This window comes from Haematobia irritans, chromosome 2, assembly GCF_050003625.1.
Source record: "Haematobia irritans isolate KBUSLIRL chromosome 2, ASM5000362v1, whole genome shotgun sequence".
NCBI classification, from domain to species: Eukaryota; Metazoa; Arthropoda; class Insecta; order Diptera; family Muscidae; genus Haematobia; species Haematobia irritans.
The window spans coordinates 60,027,320-60,047,859 of NC_134398.1; the positions used below are offsets into that span (position 1 = coordinate 60,027,320).

Sequence of the window (20,540 nt, forward strand, 5' to 3'; positions counted from 1 at the left end):
TTAATAAGACACATAAGTTGATTCAAGGTTTCTATAAATTTTCCTTTTTATTTTTATTTCCTTACAGAGTTTTTCTCGAAATCATTGTATTGAATACGGTTTAATAAGGAAATAACTTTTTTCAAAAATCACAATTTTCGACACCATAGACTTTAATATCATAGAAAAAATTAAAAAAAAAATCACTCATTTCCCATTGCAATTTGGACCAAAAAAATTAATTTCGGATTTTTGTGACTTTCTTATTTATTTACTTTTTGCCCGAATCGATTTGTACGATCTTCAAAGTTTGATAAATGTCATGAACTTTAGTTATTTAAATACTATAAGTGAATTAAATTTATGAAACATAAGAAGTATAGCAATTGCAGTTAATTAATTGGCAAACGGAAATAATTACTTGTAATATGTGTTAAATATATAGGTTTCATATTACTGATTTCCATATTAATTGCTTTACAATGCATATAAAATACCTGCATGCCGTACATAATTGAATATATTATTATATTGTTGCATTGAAACATTTAGTGTTACACAGAAATTATTCGAAAATAATTTTAAACGTAAAATCGTCATTATTTTTTTGCCCTTCCACACCCTAAAAAATCGCTTCTGTAACATATGTTATACCCCAAACACGTTCTGCTTCAAACATATATATTTTCAGGATTGGTTCAAACAAAATATTGTTTGTATTGTTCAAACATACTATGTTTCACCTTAGGCATTCACTGTTAGGAAGAAATATTAATGCAATTTTCTTTGTGTGTATATATTTTTAAGGCGCGAATTGGTTACATCCATTATATTAACATAGGTTAGTTTAGGCAGCAGCCCGATGTATCAGGCTCACTTAGACTATTCAGTCCAATGTGATACCACATTGTTGAATTTCTCTCTTATCACTGAGTGCTGCCCGATTCCATGTTAAGCTCAATGACAAGGGACCTCCTTTTTATAGCCGACTCCGAACGGCGTTCCACATTGCAGTGAAACCACTTACCATCATTTTACTTGAAGTATACTCTCTTTCTAAACACATATATATTTATAGGCTATTTCTAAATTAATATATGTCTGCATCAAACATATTATATTTACAAAAATTGTATGTCCCAAACATATGTTCTAAGATATTAACATATATGCTCAAACATATTATGCTAGTTTATGGACATTATATGCTTGCACTTAAAAATAATGTGTTACAAAATTTGAGTTCCAAACATATAATTTTTACACCCAAACATATGAAAAACAGTCTTTTTCGTCCGTGCAGAATGGACATAATTATTGGTCTAGAGGTGATACTGAATTCAATTACTTTTCGAATCAATTTTTTGAGGCGCTATGAATATGGACCCCATGAAAATGAGCCTAAAACCCAAATGAAAACGAATTCCAAAAAGTTATATTGAACACAAAAACACCAAAGTTTCATTTTATTTCTTAGGTCCGTTTGCGTTATGAAAACAAATGCAATATGAAAATGAACCCCAATTTCCTTTTTGGGATTGTGCTCCGCTTTCAACACACAAAAATTAATACATTTTTACATACTCAGTAATTCATATTTAAATTTTGGTTTTAAAACATCATATTTTTTCCATCAGTCATTTAAATCAAAAGAGAATATGACCTAATTTTAGATTGGGGTTGATTTTTATGTTTCAATAACATTTTGAAGGCGCTCATATTCATTATGATGAGTCGTCCGGCTTCATGAAATAACTCCCCAAAATGAAAAATGAAATAAGTCCCCGATTTCCTCTACAGAGAACAAAAGCAACGATTTTTGGGTTGTTATTTCATATTTTTGGGTCCTATTTCATTTCCAATTATGGAGAGTTATTTCAAATGAAATAACTCCCAAATAAGTCCCCATGAAATAAATCCCCAAATTGAAAAATGAAATAAGTCCCCAATTTCCTATACAGAGAACAAAAACAACGATTTTTTGGGAGTTACTTCATATTTTTTGGGACCTATTTCATTTCCAATTATGGAGAGTTATTTCAAATGAAATAACTCCCAAATTTGTCATAGTGAAGTACTTCCCCAATATGGATTTTAAGGAGTTATTTCATTTTCTTAAATTTTAAAATAATTCATAACAGTAGTAGCAAGTTGTTATGAATATTATGCTCAGTTTTTGGAAAAAAGACGTGAAGCGATGATGGTATAAAATGAATTACGAATTTATAAACGGGTGTAGAAAAAATAGGGAATTACCCTACGTTGTGGATCAAAAAATGATTTGTCAAAAGAAATCTGTATACAATGGTGTACAAAAATATGAGTGCGAGATTAAATCGTGTAAAGCGAAAGAAATTCGGGCGAATTTTTTAATTTCTGTGTCTCGTACGCTCCAAAAAATAAAAAATATTTTGCTTTTGCATTCACCGAATGGTATGTCCTTCACTCCTTCTTCAGCAAAAGCAAAATTCGCGTGTTTTTTTTTAATTGTATGTCCTTCACTCCTTCTTCAGCAAAAGCGAGAAACAGAAATTCAAAAATTCGAGCGAATTCCAGAAGATGCACTCCCAATGATGGTTGAAACTTGGTTTTCATACTTTTAATAGGTAATTTTAACTTTTTTTGTTTCAAATAGGTTAAAAACTTTGTAAGAATTCATAAAATGGTACAAGTCGTTTAAATTTTGTCAAAAAATGCTAAATCCAATCTGAAAAATTGTGAATTTTTGAAAATATTTGAGGTCAAACGTTTCCGACAAGCGTTAGAATCCATTAAAAATTATAAAAAATTATACAAATTATTTATTTGACAAAATATCATAGAATTTTTTAATTTACATCCAAAACATTAAATTCGGATCGCACCTAAAGAAGTGATGCAAATTCAGTGCAACGGCTGTTGAAATGGAGGACTTCCGTCCTTTGACAAGCCCATGTTAAATTCATCGCTTCTGCGTCAATTTTGCACCACTTCCGGATCCAAAAAAAAAACATATTCATTACTTTTTTGGCGAAGCATTTTATGCTGGCATATTACCATAAAATGTTATTGTTATATTTATAAAATTGTAACGAATGTCAAATGAGACTCCTGGCTGATATCGTATCAAAGGGATTGGACAGATACGATTGTCCACATTGCCGTACTTCAGTCAAAAATTGTTAAATAAATATGCTACTTCATGGGTTAGAAGTTGAAATTGTTATGAACAAAAATTAAGAAATATTGTATTTAATTCATAAATGTCTTATTATTGTTTCTACGAAATAAGTCCCCAAAATATTGGGGATATATTTCATTTTGCGATTTAGGGATTTATTTCATTTTTGGGGTATAATTTCATAAAATATTTTTGGGATTTACTTCATAATGAAATAAGCCCTCAATTTGGGAACTTATTGCATTTTGGGGAGTTCCCTAATGGGAACTTATTTTATGGTACCGAGTCGTCCAACTTTTGGGGCCTGTTCTATTTGGGGTTCATATTCTTGGGGTCAATATTCATACTGCCATTTTTTGATTGATTCAATTACAAAATGGATTTTGACAAAAAATTATTAGTATAATAAATAAACTAATTATTAGATTTTATATATACTTTTGATTGGACTTGAACTAAATAAATAAATTTTCCATTAAAATTTGCATTAAATCAATTAAAACAAGTACATACGGCCGTAAGTTCGGCCAGGCCGAAGCTTATGTACTCTCCACCATGGATTGCGTAGAAACTTCTACTGAAGACTGTCATCCACAATCGAATTACTTGGGTTGCGGTAACACTTGCCGATGGCAAGGTATCTTAAAACTTCCTAACACCGTAATATATACCACATAGTCCATACGTGGTATATATTAAACTAAAAAGGCCGACTAAATACGTATATAATTAAGCTTAAAGTTTCTATAGAAATAAAATTTTGACAACATTTTTTATAGAAGTAAGCCAAATCGGGGGATCAGTTTATATGGGGGCTATACGTAAAAGTGGACCGATATGGACCAATTTTTGCAAGGTTGTTAGAGACCATATACTAACACCATGTACCAAATTTTAGCCGGATAGGATGAAATTTGGTTCTCTTAGAGGCTCCGCAAGCCAAATCGGGGGATCAGTTTATATGGGGGCTATACGTAAAAGTGGACCGATATGGACCAATTTCTGCATGGTTATTAGAGACCATATACTAACACCATGTACCAAATTTCAGCCAGATCGGATGAAATTTGCTTCTCTTAGAGCAATCGCAAGCCAAATTTGGGGGTCCGTTTATATGGGGGCTATACGTAAAAGTGGACCGATATGGACCAATTTTTGCATGGTTGTTTAAGGCCATATACTAACACCATATACCAAATTTCAGCTGAATCGGATGAAATTTGCTTCTCTTAGAGCAATCGCAAGCCAAATTTTGGGGGTCCGTTTATATGGGGGCTATACGTAAAAGTGGACCGATATGGCCCATTTTCAATACCATACGACCTACATCAATAACAACTACTTGTCCCGATAGCTTGTTTCGTTCGGAAGTTAGCGTGATTTCAACAGAGGGACGGACGGACGGACATGCTCAGATCGACTCAGAATTTCACCACGACCCAGAATATATATACTTTATGGGGTCTTCGAGCAAACGAATTGACAAAGTTAATATACCCCCATCCTATGGTGGAGGGTATGGTATAAAAATAAAATAATGGTTCGAATAAATCAATTAGTTTCTTAATCAAGTATATTTTTTGTGTATAATTAACTATAATTTTCGTTGAATTCGTTTGTTTCGTCTTTAAATTAAAAAAATAATTGGATCAATAAAATTTTTGATTGAATCAGAAAAAAATTATCTGTCTACAAAAAAATACTTAATATTTCTTCAATTGCATACATAATTGAAATTGAAAAACTAGTCAATGAAACAATAAATCAATTATTTTTAAAATTTTAATTATCAACTAATTTTTGAATTGGTGTATGTCGGTAATTTATATTATGATTAAAAAATTTAAAAACGAAATATATAAATTTAAAAGCGAAGTGCATCTTAAAGATATATCCTTGGTACATCTATAGCTTTGCAACAATGACAAATTCATTTGTATTTTGCTACTTTTTTTTCATTGTAGATATCCCATACCTGCATATTTTTCAAAACTTAGTATGACGTTAATCCAACTATAGATAAACCCCACAAACAATTTCAAACAGTTGAAAAAATGATAGCCTAATTTAAGAATAATATTGCCTATTTTGAAATGAAAAAATAAACGAAAACAAAAACTCTGGGGGTCCTAAAATAACCACTGACCAGATAAGTATACTAATATAAGTGGCCAATAGATATAGCGCATTCAATGATTTGATTTATGATAATGTATTGCAAATATAAAACAATTAATATGGTCCTATCGCTGCTACCAAATCGTAACGTAGATGCAATAACCTATGAAGGGGTTGTGATATGTGCGCTGAAAAAAAAAATAAAAACATTGTGGCAAAAAGAAAAAAATTAAAACAGATAAGGCGCTTTAAGGAAATTTCTCGTTAGAATTTTTTGGTTGCTCAAAATGTCGAATCGGTTGGATTGGGTGGCAAGCTTATCTAGTAGATGTCTAGTAAGTATTACCAAGACAATCTATAAAAGCTCAGGTGTATAGAAGCCAATATAGTAGTATTCTGACTGTAAGTTTAACGAGCAGTTCATACAGAAAATATTCTGCAAACAAAATGAAAACCGCTGTTGTTCTTTTGGCCTTAGTTGCCTTTGCCGCTTCCGCTCAAGTGGCCGATCCCTTCGGTGAGTAATGAATGATTAGAGTTTTAAGATAGTTATTAGATGGGGAGGAGCACTTTTAATTTCGATTGAGTTCATCGTACACACAAAAAATAATTCAATTTTTCGGAACGAATTTTTAGACCAACAAAATTAAAATTGTTTCTCTAAGGTTAAACAAAATTAGTTTGGAAAAAACTTGGTTATGGTTGTCATAAACTAGAGACGGATACATAGTTAGCCTTTAATTTGATTTCGGAAGAATATTTTTTTGGTCTTGGTCTTTGGTCTTTTTTGGTCCCATTAATTTAAAACACCGAAAAATCGTTGCTCAAGAACGAAATTTCGTTTGTATTAAAAAACACATTTAAAAGTCGAGAAGAGTTTGAAGAAATTCGTGGTTGTCATAAACTCCTCATTATTTGTTTTAATTTAAACCCTAACATTTGGATTTGGAGTAAAGCATTTTTTTTGTATAGAGTCAAGCAATAAGTTCCTACAAAACACAGTTTAACTTTAGAAGAGTGACGGTTTATTTTTAACCAAAGAATTCTTCAACTCGAGGCACTTGATCCACCGGTTATCCAATTTTTCCTATGTTGAAAAATGGTCCAAATCGGGAGAAGGCGGTGGATGGGACAGAAGTTGGTAGACCAATTTGACCGTGGGCGATTTTCCTTCAAAACAAAAATATCGAATAACCGGCAGATATTGCTCTTTTTCAATTTCTCTAGAACCCGAGGACACTTTACATTTAACAGATAGTAAAACTAAAAATACGCTACCCAACTGGATAATTCCTACAATGTCAGAGTTTAGGCTTAGAATTTATAGAGTTCCCATAATTTTATACATTAGATGAATTTCGAGTAATATCGAAATTATAACACCATCTATTTTACATTAGAACTTCAGTAATTTTTGTATATTCTTGGTATAATTTCAGCTGATCGTTCCATCTCCAGCACAATTGTTGATGTGATCGAGGGCATTCGTGATCAAATGCCTTGCGGTTTCCCCGGAATGGGTATTCCTCCATTGGCTCCCCTCAAGATTAACCACCAAGAAATCAATATTGATAAGCCCGCTATCCGTTTGTCCGGTTCCATCGACAACTTCCGTTTGAATGGCTTGAACGATTTCGAAATTGCTGAAATGAAGGTCAATGCCATCACCAGCAAGGTCACCTTCCGTTTCATCTTCAACAATGTGAACGTTGATACCAAATACGATTTGGTCTTGATGTTGAAGAAAGCTGGTTTCACCATCAACATGGTTGGCGCTGGTCCCGCTAAATTCGCCATCAAGGATATGCAAATCTGGGGTACTTTGAAATACTCTTTGGGTCTTTTGTCTGGTAAATTGAAGTTGAAGACCTTGGAAGTTCGCACCCACATTGGTGAAGTTGATTCTGACATCGAAGGTGTCTTGGGCGAAGGTACTGTCAATCACAAGATGAATGATGTTTTGGCTGAAGCCGTTGAATTGGTTGTCAACGAAAATGAAGATATGATCACCGATACCATTGAAAGCATTGCTTTGCCCGCTGTTAACAGCGTTTTGGAAGAAATCTCTTTGACTGAAGTCATTGCTGGTGCCGGTGGTGAAGGTGGTGAAAAGACCGAATGTATCCCCATGCCCGATAACTAAAATTTTGACAATTCAAAGTTATAGTTAATTTTTCCTTATTTAGACATTATTTTTATATGAAATAATGAAAAATTAATGAAAATGAATAATAAACGAAAATTTTGTTGAAAATTTTGGTATTTTTTGTTATTTTAGGGAATTCATAAGAAAACATGGAAACATTTAAACCAAATGGTGATTTTGTTTAAGAAACTAATAGGAAAATATATTTTATACATAACACCAATAACTTTTTTCATTCTTATTTGTAGATGATTGATCCCTTTTGAGTTTATGTTAAATTCATAATATTCATAATATATAATTCATAATATAGAGTAAAATTATTTATTTACAATTTCTCTCGTGCTTTTGTCTTTCTCCCACATAAAATTATATTCTCAAAACATGCTCTTAACTTTTAATCAGTAACAAAAAGAGAAATACCAATTCATCTCTTTCTTGCTCTTATTTAAACATCTATTTTTTCGCTCTTAATGAAATATACCCTCTCTTCATTATATGCTCATCATTTAATATGCCCTCTCTCTTACCAATAATATAATCAAATGTTGATGTTTTTATAACCAATACTATCTTATCACAGCCATGCTACTTGAAGTGTCACTATCGCTTTGTGGTATCTTTCGATTTTTTATGATTTCGGTTAATCCAAGTGTTATCGATAAATGGACATTTGTATAAAACTCTTGTTTTCGTACATTTTTTAGTTTAGTTTATTTACCAAATTCGAGTAGTAAACATAACAATTAACCATGAAATATTTTCTAATTCTATTGGCTTTAATGCCCTTGGCCTTGGGTGAAGATGCAATCCGCGCCGTTATAGATGGTAAGAGTGAAAATGACTTTTAAAGGCAATAATTGTGAATGAACACGAGGAAAAGTGAAATTTTTAAAAATTCCTTGAGACAAAGTGAACTAATTTTTTGGAAAAAAAAACATCATTGCAATTCAAGTTTATATGATGTCAAACATAAACTAAGCAAAAATAATTTTTTGATATACAACTTTTAAAGTGGTTTTTCGGTATTGAATTTCGTACTGACTAGAGAAATATGAAAAACAATGTCCTTTATAATTGAACTTAACATATAATTGCGAAATACACTTAAAAAACAGTGAATTCACCGGGAAGGAAAATGTTGATTAATTTTAGAAAATTTCAACAAAGCTGTATTACAAACACAGATGTCACGCCGATTTAACAAAAAAAAAGTAAATATTTTTCGACAAATTCTAGATAACTTATTAGACATAATGTATTTCATTTTTACTTGTTAAAGAAAATTTGCAAGTTTGAAGGAAAAAATTGGATTTAAGAATTGCAAACAAGTCTTTAGTGCCATACGAAGTTCATGATGGGTGCATTATTGGTAAAATTTACAAATTTTAAGAAGTTCTGAACTATTTTGTGGGAAACACAAATTTGGTAAAATAGAATTACAAGAAACTTTTAGAACTGAACAAAAATATATTACATTTAATACACTGAAAATAATATTATCGTGTCTACAAATATTTCTTGCCCTTAAAATACGAATGCGATTTTTGCTTAGTATGGAAGACGAATTTGTCTGACACAAAGGTTTTTTTCGAAAAATCTTTGAATGAAGGCCTTTTGTTAACATAAAAGAAAATTCTTTAGAACTGAGGACAAATTGTCCTTAAATAATTGGAAATAAATCTTCAATATTATTGTCCATAAATTCGATGGTCTTTTGTAACTTGATTATAACCACTGCATAAATTGTACTCGAACAAGTTTATGAATTACTTTAATAATCCATGAATAAAACAGACAGACGAAAAATCACAAAAAAATAAGAAATTTATCCTAGTCCATGAGCCTTGGTATGCAAGGCAGGCATCATAACCATTCACTAAAAAAGAAGAAGAGACTAGCATATGATTTCCCTAAGCTTATGAATATCAATTTGAATCCGATGAATCTTGTGTATTGGGTCCAAGATTCTTAGGCACGAAGATACCTGAATTATGTAGAACAAACAAATTACTGAAATGGCTCCTGTCTGAATTCAAACCGAAAATAAATTCGATTTGGACAGTGACATCTGACGCTAAATTTAACTTAGTTTTATTGCAAACGCATTATATGTTGGTAGTTAAATTTTATTATATTTTTAAAAAATTTCCACAGCCCTATGAAATTTTCCTTTTTCTAAGTATGTCTCAAAGATTTTATGAACTAAATGTGGGTATAAAGTTCAATGACTATACACATAAGTTCAATATGAACTAGAGCTGAGGAAAATGTTCATACGATTCCCAAAAATATTAAGAATGAACTACTGTATGTTTAAAATGGTCATGATTTGGAGCCAGTGATTTTTTCTTTACTTTTAGTTATTTTTTTTTTTTTCAATGAGAGGGTGAAATTTCGTAAATTGCAGTTAAAAAGTACACCAGGACATTAAATTTTGCAGGTTTTAATAACGCTTTTAGGAAAATTAAAAATGTGGTGTATAATTTAGTTCAATTTTCGCACGACGTAGTTTATTCTTGTTATAAAAGAGTTTACTTGTTTTCTGTGTAATAGACATTGCACCAAGTGGTGACTAAAACAAGAGTGATCTCAAACGTTAGGGAACGTTTAAATCCTGTGTATGGGATTATTGGGCAGGAAAATATCTGAAATATGTCAAACGGACAAATTACTGAAATCCAAAGACTTCCTATGTCGAAAAAATTTTTTTAGTTTCGAACTCGGAAAGCTAAGCTAAGCAAATTATGTAATTTTTGTTTTGATTTTTAATTAAAAGTAAATATGTTGATCAAACTAAAAACACTAACGGTAATTTTCATGTAGCTTTGTTAGACTTTCACTCCCAGTTAACAGGAAGTAAAATGGAAACATCTTCTCTCCTTTAACTGAAAAAGTTTTAGCAGTTAAGTTCCTAAATGGCATATCGAATATATAGACAAGATGTCAGATATTTCCATAGCACGGTTTAAAACTTAGTTAGCTAACGCAGCACTAACGGATCTTCATGAAAAGGGGGGTAAGTCAGTTAAGAAAGTGATTGCAGATATTTACGTTTTTAATTTTAAAAAATAATTGCGTCCTGCAATCAATTAAGTTTTTAATTGAATAAAACAAAAATTAATTGAATTCTGCTAATAAAATCAATTAATTTTTTATTCAAAAAAAATTTTTTTATGCCCAGTTAAACTGTGATTGATATTATCATTTTCGTGATTGAAGACATTTCAATTAAAACACTAATTGGATCAATTAATTTTGTGATTTAATCAATTTTTCTGTGTAAGTGGTTTCACCCCAACATGAAACGCCGTTCGGATTACACCGAAAGAATTCGTGAATTCTTTATTAAAACAACGAAATTTTCTTTCGTTTTCGTATATTTTACGAAGAACATTATGAATATTTTACGAAACATTCCGGTCGGTCCAGTACATCTCTAACAATCAATAAAAGGGATCAAACAATTAGCAAAATGGCGTCATTTGATAAAGGGTACAGATCGCTCTTTGAAATGTTGTTATTTAAAAAATGTTGAAAGCAAATATTTTTAACTTCCTTTCAAGAAAGTTATTTTGCACATGATATTTCCCACTAGTGAAGCACGAACTTAGTGCCAGACTAAAAATTAAATTAAAAACCACGACAAAAAATATAATAAAACAAGTAAGGAAAGTCTAAAGTTGGGCGGTGCCGACTATATTATACCCTGCACCACTTTGAAGATCGACATTTTTGAACCATATTATATCCGTCAAACGTGATGGGTGCTATATATAAAGGTTTTTGTTCCCATATACATACATTTAAATCTGACCCGATCTGGACAAAAGTTGTTAGATTTCTACAAAAATTGTAGACATTAAATTTAAGTCGGTAAGGTGGAACCGCAAATTCGCAAAAATGTAAATCTGAGCCAATTTCAACCAAAATTAAACATACATAATTACTACCCAGCAAAAAAATTAGGAAGTACTTCTAAAGGCACAACTTTAAAAGCACTTCCACAAATGTCCATCCAGAGATGTTCTTTATTTTAACTACTCAGGAAGTTCTTTTAATTCAATATCGCTTTTTTCATACTTTTAAAGGGCAATTTTAACATTTTTTGTTTTAAATATGTTAAAAACAGGGTAAGGATTAATAAAATGGTATAAATTATTTATATTTTGTCGAAAAAAATTCTAAATTCATTCTAGAAAAATTGCGAACTTTTGAAAATATTTGAGGTCAAGGGTTTCAGACGACTGTTAGATTGCATTAAAAATCATAAAAAATTATAAAAATTAATTATTTGTCAAAATACCACAAAATTTTTTAATTCACATCCAAAACACTGAATTCGGATCACATTTAAAGAAGTGGTGCATATTCAGTGCAACGGCTGTTGAAATGGTGGACATCCGTCCTATGACAAGCCCATGTTAAATTCATCGCTTCTGTGCCAATTTTGCATCACTTTCGAATCCAAAAAGAACATTTTGACTACTTTTTGGCGACGCTTTTTTTGCTGAGTATGTTAATTCTATTCCCTGTGCAAAAATTCACGTAAATCGGATTAGAACTTTGACCTCTGTGGTATATATATTTAATATTTTTGAACTGAAATAGTTATAAGGACCTATAAGTAGATTAAATGTAAAAAAATGGCCTTGTAGAAATATCGTAAAGTTCATTGCTTAATTTGGCCATAAACTGATCGCCATAGGCCTTGATGTCCTATTTTTTGAATAATTCGATAAAATTACCGGCAATAAGCATAATCAACATAATAAAAAGGAAGAACACAATATGCAAAAACCAACTGCGTCTCGAGTTATAAACAGTGGATGCATCAAAACTGTACATACCCAGCAAAAAAAATTGGGAGTTCTTCTAAAGGCACAACTTTAAAAACCATAACATAACAATTGTGAATTTTTGAAAATATTTGAGGTCAAACGTTTCAAACAAGCTTTAGAATGCATTAAAAATCATAAAAAAATTATAAAAAATTTTTATTTGGCAAAATATCCCAAAATTTTTTAATTAACATGCAAAACACTGAATTCAAATCACACCCTAAAAAGTGATTCAAATTCAGTGCAACGTCTGTTGAAATGGTGGGCATCCGTCCTATGACAAGCCCATGTTAAATTCATCGCTTCTGCGCCAAATTTGCACCACTTCCGGATCCAAAAAGAACATTTTCACTACTTTTTTGGCGACGCTTTTTTGCTGGGTAGGTGTAGAAGAAAGCCTAAGATTACGCCAAAAGAAAATCATATAATCAAACGAACTATGTAACAATTCAATCAAATATCATCTAAAGAAGTCAACAATTAAATTCAACTGGGTATATCTACCATAACGGTAACGAGGTAGAGCATTATAAGTTGGTGTGCCATTATACAAGAATGTCAAAAATCGCCGATATCAAAGATTTCAAAACTAGGAGCAGTGGATATGTGCTATATTTTCCTACGACTCAAAATTTAACTTGCATGGATCGGATGGTAGAAATTTAGTACGAAGGCTGCAAGGAAAGTCTTAATCCAAGAAATACAAAAAGTTACGTCAATCATGGTGGGGCCAATATTAGGGTCTGGGGGTATTTTACTGGACAAGTTATTGGCCCGATTTATAGAGTCGAGGGTATTATGCTGTCGGAAGTCTACAAAAACATTTTGTCCCATGTGATATTGCCGTAAGCATTCCGGGAAATGCCGTCCGCATGGATTATTCAGCGCGATCATGGCCTCTAGTAGACGTGTAACGTGGTAAAACAATGGATTTCCGATGAAAAATTACGGGTGCTTGACTAGCTTGTTGAGTCGCCTGAAGTAAAAGTCATAAAACAACCTTTGGAACGATGTAAACCGAAAAATTGGTACGAAATTTTTGCAAAAGGCTTACGAAATCTATTTGAACCTGAACCATAGGTTATCATTGACCATTTAATCCTAACCAAAGGCAAAAACTTGCGCAGAAGTAATCAAACGGCATGGCTTTAGTATCAACTAAATATTAGCATTTATCGTTAAAAGTTACAAAAACATTAATTATTTTTAAAAATATGTGACACTTAATATTAGTTGCAAATGATTTAATATTTTTATTTTCATTATAATTACGGTTTATTTTTAACAGCGAATGTGGTTGCAAATGTTTTGAACAGCACTGTATATGGGAGCTACACTGAAAAAACAGTGAACCTACCAGGGAGAAAACTTTCGGTTAATTTTAGAAAATTTTTAATATTTGTAGAAAATTTTAACTAAACAGTATTACAAACGTTGGCATCACGCCGATGTCATAAAAATAAGAAAATATTTTTCGACAAATTCAAGAAAATTTATTAGACATAACTAAGTTTTTTCACTTGTTAAAGAAAATTTTGTAGTTTGAAGGAAAAACTTGGTGTTCAAAATTGCAAGAATGTCTTTAGTGACATACGAAGTTCATGATGGATGCATTTTTGGTAAAATTTACCAATTTAAAGAAATTCTGAACTATTTTGTGGAAGAAACGAATTTAGTTAATCTTTTTGCTTCATTTGAGTATATTTTTTTTTCCTCGGTTTTAGTTAATTTAACTAACGTACACAAAAAATTATTAGAGTAAAGAAAACTTTCTCCAAACATAATAATTCCAAGAACTAAAATAAAGTTAAATTGGCTTTAGTGAAATAGAGAGTTCACTTTTTTTGAGTGTATATTTAAATCTGAGCCGATTTCAAAATTGGCATGTACATCCAGAAACCTAATTCTACTCCCAGTGCAAAGTTTTGAAGTAAATCTGAGTAAAACTTTAGCCTCTGTGGTTATATGAGTGAAAATCGGGTGAAAGATATATATGGGAGTTATATCTAAATCTGAACCGATTTGAACAAAATTTGGCAAGCCTAGTAAGAATGTTAATTTCAGTGTACAACTTTGACCTCTGTGGTCACATTACTCTAAATCGGGTAAAATATATATGGGAGCAATATCTAAATCTGAACCGATTTAAAAATAAAATTTAGCTCACTTAACTATACATTTAAATGTACACCTTAACTATACATTTAAATGTACTCCACAGTGTGGCGCAGGGTATAAAAAGATGTCATGTAACTATAGTTAACTGTTATACCTATATGCCCAACGATAAGAAAACTAACGCAGAAAAATATAACAGAATTAAGTTAACTCAAATCGCTACTTCATTTGAATATTTTTGTACTAATTCTGAACCCTATTTGCGGTTTCTTTCCAATTAAAAAAATTAAAAGAACTGATTGTCGAAGTGTTATACTACTATTCCTGCCACTCACAGTAAAATATGGAATTTTGGAATCAAAATAAAATTAAGTCAAGTATAACGCAAAGATCCACGTATAATTTAAAAATTATTTCTTGAAATCATTCATGTACTCCACAGTGTGCAGTGACCTGAAACATTCGTTATGAATGAAGGGTATTTTTTGTTAGTAGAGTGAAGGGTATTTATTCAGTGCACTGAAACATGCTTTATGAATGAAGGGAGCCACCGTGGTGCAATGGTTAGCATGCCCGCCTTGCATACACAAGGTCGTGGGTTCGATTCCTGCTACGACCGAACACCAAAAAGTTTGTTAGCGGTGGATTATCCCACCTCAGTAATGCTGGTGACATTTCTGAGGGTTTCAAAGCTTCTCTAAGTGGTTTCACTGGAATGTGGAACGCCGTTCGGACTCGGCTATAAAAAGGAGGTCCCTTGTCAGTGAGCTTAACATGGAATCGGGCAGCACTCAGTGATAAGAGAGAAGTTTACCACTGTGGTATCACAATGGACTGAATAGTCTAAGTGAGCCTGATACATCGGGCAGCCACATAACCTAACCTTTATGAATGAGGAGTATTTTATGTTTAATGAAAAAATTTTCTATAATTTTGTGAAAGGAATTTATTTTGCAATGTTCATTTTGCATGGGCTTCCCAGCAAAAAAAAAAAAAAAGAAAAACATCGCCAAAAAAGTAGTGAAGATGTTCTTTTCGGATCCGGAAGTTTTGCAAAACTGACATAGAAACGATGAAATTAACATGGGCTTGTCATAGGACGGACAGCCATTGCAATGAATTTGCATTACTTCTTAAAGTGTAATCCAAGTGTTATGGATGTGAATTTAAAAAAAAAAAAGTATATTTTTCCAATTAAATCATTTTTATAATTTTTTTATTTTTAATGTATTCTTATGCTTGTCTGAAAAGTTTGACCTCAAATATTTTCAAAAATTCGCAATTTTTCTAGAATGGATTGATTTAGCATATTTTACGACAAGTTTTAATTTAAGTTGTACCAATACTTACTGGTTCTTAATGTAATTGAAACAAAAAAAATTGAAATTATTCCTTAAAGAATAATGAAAAAGACTTCCTGTATGTTACTGAAAAAATATTGACCTAATGCAACCTAAATTTGAGAACACGCAATTTACAAACTGGTAAGGTAAAATTTCTTTAAAATAATGAAACTTTAATTAACAGAAAGTTTAAAATCGTTGCTTCAAAAAATTTTTTTTATGAAATTTAGAACACAAATCTTCGAAATTTGCGTCCCTGCGTTAAAGACACATGTTCTTAAAGTTTTTTTCGGAATTAAGAAATCTTTTTTTTACTTTGAAGTATACGTTTTGTTTGTACGTGAGTTGCTTTATTAACATATTTATCGCAAAACAAGAAATTTGATAAATGGGATCTGTATACTAATTTTAATTTTATTGATCCTACACGGAAAAAATATTCACCTAATGTGAAAGATAATCCGACCTAACACATTATTAAGGACAACTTTCTTTAAAATAATTACGATTTCTTAAAATTAAATAATTAAATTAAGAGAAAGTTTATAATATTTGCTTAAAAAATCATTGCATTAAATTTAGGAGACGAATCTTGAAAATTTGCGTCCCTTCATTAAAGTCGTACGTCTTTGAACTAATTTGACTTAAGGTAAGGTAACTACCTTAAAGTAAATAAAAAATATTTTACGTTTAAAGAAATCGTCATTAAATTTACTGATATATTGAATCTTTAGATTAACATAGGCTATACTTTATTTTGAGGATTTTCCATCTTAGATTTAAAGTTATTTTGGAATTAAGAAACCTGTTTTTCTTTGAAATATTTGTTGTAATTAGGATTTTAACATATCGCAAAACGACAATGAAAATTGTATGAATGAAGTTTGTATTCTAATTTTAATTCTAAGCCTAAATTTAAAGCTAAAAAGTGTCATTATTTTAAAGAAACCGAATCTTTAGCTCGGAACCAATACTAAAAGGGAAGGTTAAAACCTTTGGATCCAAGTAAACTTTTCTTGAGTGTGCACAGAAAAAAATTTCCGTAGTTAAACTAACGCTAAATTTAACTTATTTTTATTGGAAAAATATTATTTGCTTGTAGTTAAATTTTATTATTTTTATCGAAATTTTCCACAGCTTAATGAAATCTTACTTTTTTTAAGTATGTCTCAAAAATTTTATGAACTAAACGTGAGTATAAAGTTCAATGACCGTACACATAGGTTAGGTTAGGTTAGGTTAAAGTGGCAGCCCGATTAAGATTCAGGTTCACTTAGACTATTCAGTCCATTGTGATACCACATTAACTAAAAGTACCTATTACATATGGGCACTTCTAGTTTTAACCGATGAACCTTCTCGATTATTTTCTTCTGTTGAACCAACCAGATTGTTCCAAAAACATTAGCAGACTGCTTAAGTTAACGTTTTCCAGGTCCGCCAGTAATCTGAAGCTATATGCCCCTAAAATTTGCTTACGCCTTTCACAAAATGCAGGACACTCACACAAGAGGTGATATATGGCGTCTCGAGAACACTAGCATATCTAGTGTGCGGTTTAAGTTTAAATGGGACCATATTTGCTTGGTGTCGTTACAACCCTTACAATTCTCCCATCGAACATTTGCCATCATGACAGACTTCTCACGCAGTAAGAGCTTGCAGGTAGCCAGAGGCATACCAACAGATTCTAGTTCCCCTGGCATATGTAAGGTAGTTCCTAGCCTTATGTTCCTATGGCCAGACACCCATATTAGGTGAATATTGTGCTGCTCAGCCATCTCATTGAGAGATTTGCGGCAGTCGATGGCCGTTTTCGAGTTGAGGAACACAGAGTCCAAGGATTACACATAAGTTCAATATGAACTAAAACAAATGAAAATTTTCGTACGATTCCCAAAAATAGTAAAAATGAACTACTGTATGGTTAAAATGGCCATGATATGGCGCCAATGACTTTCTTCTTTACTTTTAGTTAATTTTTTCTTCTAAGAGATGATGTAATGTAACTACAGTTAAAAGTACAACATGGCATTAAAATTTCCTGTTTTTAACAACGCTTTGTGGAAATCTCAAAATGTGGAGTAAATTTTAGTTCAATTTTCGTGCGTGATAGTTCATTCTTCCTATAAAACAGTTCACTTTTTTCGGTGTAGATTTAAAGCATGGTAGTGTCTAAAAATGTATTTGTTTTAAAGAAGGCCCATCTTTGGCTTGACATTAATACCAAACTCTTAAAGGAGAGATCAAAATCTTTGGATCTTGGATGTGGGTAGTTAAAATAAAGAACACTTTGAGGGGACATTTTTGGAAGTGCGTTTAAAGTTGTGACTTTAGAAAAACCTTAAATTTTTGTTTTGCTGGGATAGTACATTTCTTTCTCTATTCAACAATTAAAGATACTTGTCTAAGAATATTTCTTATCGAAATAGTTTACAATAATAGAACAACTAATTTCAAAAATTCTCCTCTTTTTTTCTAGCTAATGATCGCTCTATCTCCAGCCAAATTGTGGATGCCATAGAAGCAGCCAAGGAACAGATGCCTTGTGGTTTCCCAGGTTTGGGTATTCCTCCATTGGCTCCTTTGAAAATCTCGCATAAGGAAATCAACATCGATGGTGAATCAATTAAAGCTCACGGTGAAATTAACGACTTTCGTTTGGATGGTTTAAACGACTTTGATGTCGTTGAGTTCAAACTTAGTACCATTTTAAGTAGAGTTACATTTAAATTTAATTGGAATCATGTTTTTTTGACTACCAATTATGATATGGCTACCGACATTAACATGCTCAGTCCCCATATTTCGGGCCTTGCTAAATTCGCCATTAAAAATCTTCAAGTGTGGGGCGAAGCCAAGTATTCCTTGGGCATTTTAAGTGGAAACATTAAGTTGAAGTCTTTCAATTTGTATGTGAGCGTTGAACATGTAAATTCTGAAATCGAAGGACTTTCCAAATATAGCATCATTAATAAAAAACTGAATCAAATCATCGAAGAATGGGTATATTTGGCTATCAACGACAACACAGAGAATATTTCCGATTTGACTAACGGATATTTGGTACCTGCGGTCAACGATATGATTGGTGATATGTCTTTATCAGATCTTTTGGGCTTGATTGCCGGTGGTGGTGGTAGTGGCAGCGGAAGTGCCAGCCAAGGAGAAAAGGAAGTTTGTGTTCCAGAAAATTAATATGTATGTACTAAGTGCAAGAAACCATGTAACAATGTCAGATAAGGACAAACAATAAAAAATATATATTCTGCAAAATTATTACTTAAATCGATGAAGATAATTGTATTATTAATCGAACAATTTAGAAAGTTTCTTATCATCCAAGTTCACTTAATACAGTTCATAGGTAGTAGCTAATCTCTGAGAAGTTTGATAATAGAATCTAATAACCCAAAACAGCCAATAACAACAAATTTATGTTATTATCAACAAAGGGGCCCAATTTTATCAATAGCAAAAGGAAAAAAACTTACCAATAATAATCTGTATATGAAATTATTGTGCGGTTTGTTTAAACAAATAATCAATAAATGTGGCAAAAAAAATTAAGCTCTTAGATAACAGTAAGTGTGTTTTAAAAAGTCAGTAGTTTAATAAAAACCTAACATACATTGACCGCAATATTCATAGGAGTACATCGTAGAAAACCTTATATGGATGGCATACTAAACAAAAACGTCGGGCGGGGCCGACTATATAATACCCATCACCACTTTGTAGACCAAAATTTATGATAGAGTTGGGTAGTTCGCGAACGAAGTAGCTCAATTGAACGGTTCACTGAAATGAGCGAGCTGTCGTTCTTTTCCGTTCACCATGTCAGTTTAGCTATCTAAGCACATTGTATGAGTTTGTTCGCTCAGATATTTTCGCTTTCTTAATAACTGGATAATTTTCTGCCTTTACGCTCATATCGATCTTTTTTGCACATAAGCTGTTCGGGATTCTTTTCGCATGTGATTTTTAGGATGAATAAATCAACGCAAGGCTAATATATTTCATTTATAATGAACTGGAAGAAAGCAATAACAGAATTTGAAATGAACCGACCACTGACCGAAAATTAACTAATGAACTAACTGACCGAATTGCGAGGGCGGTTCGGAAACTTCTTAGCCTATCAATGAAAGAGAATAGTTAGTTTTTCAAAAATATTTTTATTTGTTGTTTTTTGATTTCAGCTTAAAACCATGCATTGACTAAACTACAAGTGTAGCTTAACCAACAGAGGAAAAGAATGTTTGTCAAATTTATTTGGGCAAAGCCCTATAGACTGCAAGATGGTTGGATGGACGCACGTTGCGCAATTACCACATTCCTCATCAGCATCCTCTACTTGCAGCAAAACTATCAACCAATTATCAGAATAAATTCAGGCAGTTCATTAAACCCAACAATGAACCACACTTGAACCTTCCGAAAAAAGGTTTTGCATGATAGCCGGCTTATGCCGAAATAAATTCGTACAAACATATTCTCTTTTCCTATGTTTTTATTTTTCAATATAATCTCCTGAAACTTCAATACACTTAGTCCAACGCTTTTGTAGCAATTGTATCCCTTGATTAAAATAGTTTTCCTCACGGTCTTCAAAATAGTGGTTTACAACTGTAATTGCATCTTCATTTGAGGTAAAACGCTTGCCAGCAAGGATTTTTTTTAGATTTGGGAACAAGTAAAAGTCACTGGGAGCTAAATCAGGATAATAAGAAAAATCTTTGGATCCAAGTAAACCTTTTGTGAGTGTAAGAGTTATTTAAAGGAATTGCCCCTTTGGTTTAAAGTATTTCTTTTTTTTGAATTAAGAAAACTCT

At 31.9% G+C, this 20,540-nt stretch overlaps 2 protein-coding genes across 2 annotated transcripts; both read left to right on the forward strand.

Moving 5' to 3' along the window:
• Nucleotides 1-5,612: 5,612 nt before the first annotated feature.
• Nucleotides 5,613-7,511, forward strand: LOC142224597 (uncharacterized). Its single transcript, XM_075294380.1, has 2 exons — nt 5,613-5,774; nt 6,697-7,511. The coding sequence occupies exons 1-2, from the start codon at nt 5,705-5,707 to the stop codon at nt 7,398-7,400; spliced, it is 774 nt and encodes a 257-aa protein (XP_075150495.1). The 5' UTR covers nt 5,613-5,704; the 3' UTR covers nt 7,401-7,511.
• A 564-nt stretch (nt 7,512-8,075) lies between these two features.
• Nucleotides 8,076-18,993, forward strand: LOC142224598 (uncharacterized). Its single transcript, XM_075294381.1, has 2 exons — nt 8,076-8,231; nt 18,188-18,993. The coding sequence occupies exons 1-2, from the start codon at nt 8,156-8,158 to the stop codon at nt 18,901-18,903; spliced, it is 792 nt and encodes a 263-aa protein (XP_075150496.1). The 5' UTR covers nt 8,076-8,155; the 3' UTR covers nt 18,904-18,993.
• Nucleotides 18,994-20,540: the final 1,547 nt, after the last annotated feature.

Coding starts and splice junctions, on each gene's coding strand:
- LOC142224597 (XM_075294380.1), top strand. CDS start 5,705: ATGAAAACCGCTGTTGTTCTTTTGGCCTTAGTTGCCTTTGCCGCTTCC. Junction 5,775..6,696: donor TCAAGTGGCCGATCCCTTCG/GTGAGTAATGAA, acceptor GTATAATTTCAG/CTGATCGTTCCATCTCCAGC.
- LOC142224598 (XM_075294381.1), top strand. CDS start 8,156: ATGAAATATTTTCTAATTCTATTGGCTTTAATGCCCTTGGCCTTGGGT. Junction 8,232..18,187: donor AATCCGCGCCGTTATAGATG/GTAAGAGTGAAA, acceptor CTTTTTTTCTAG/CTAATGATCGCTCTATCTCC.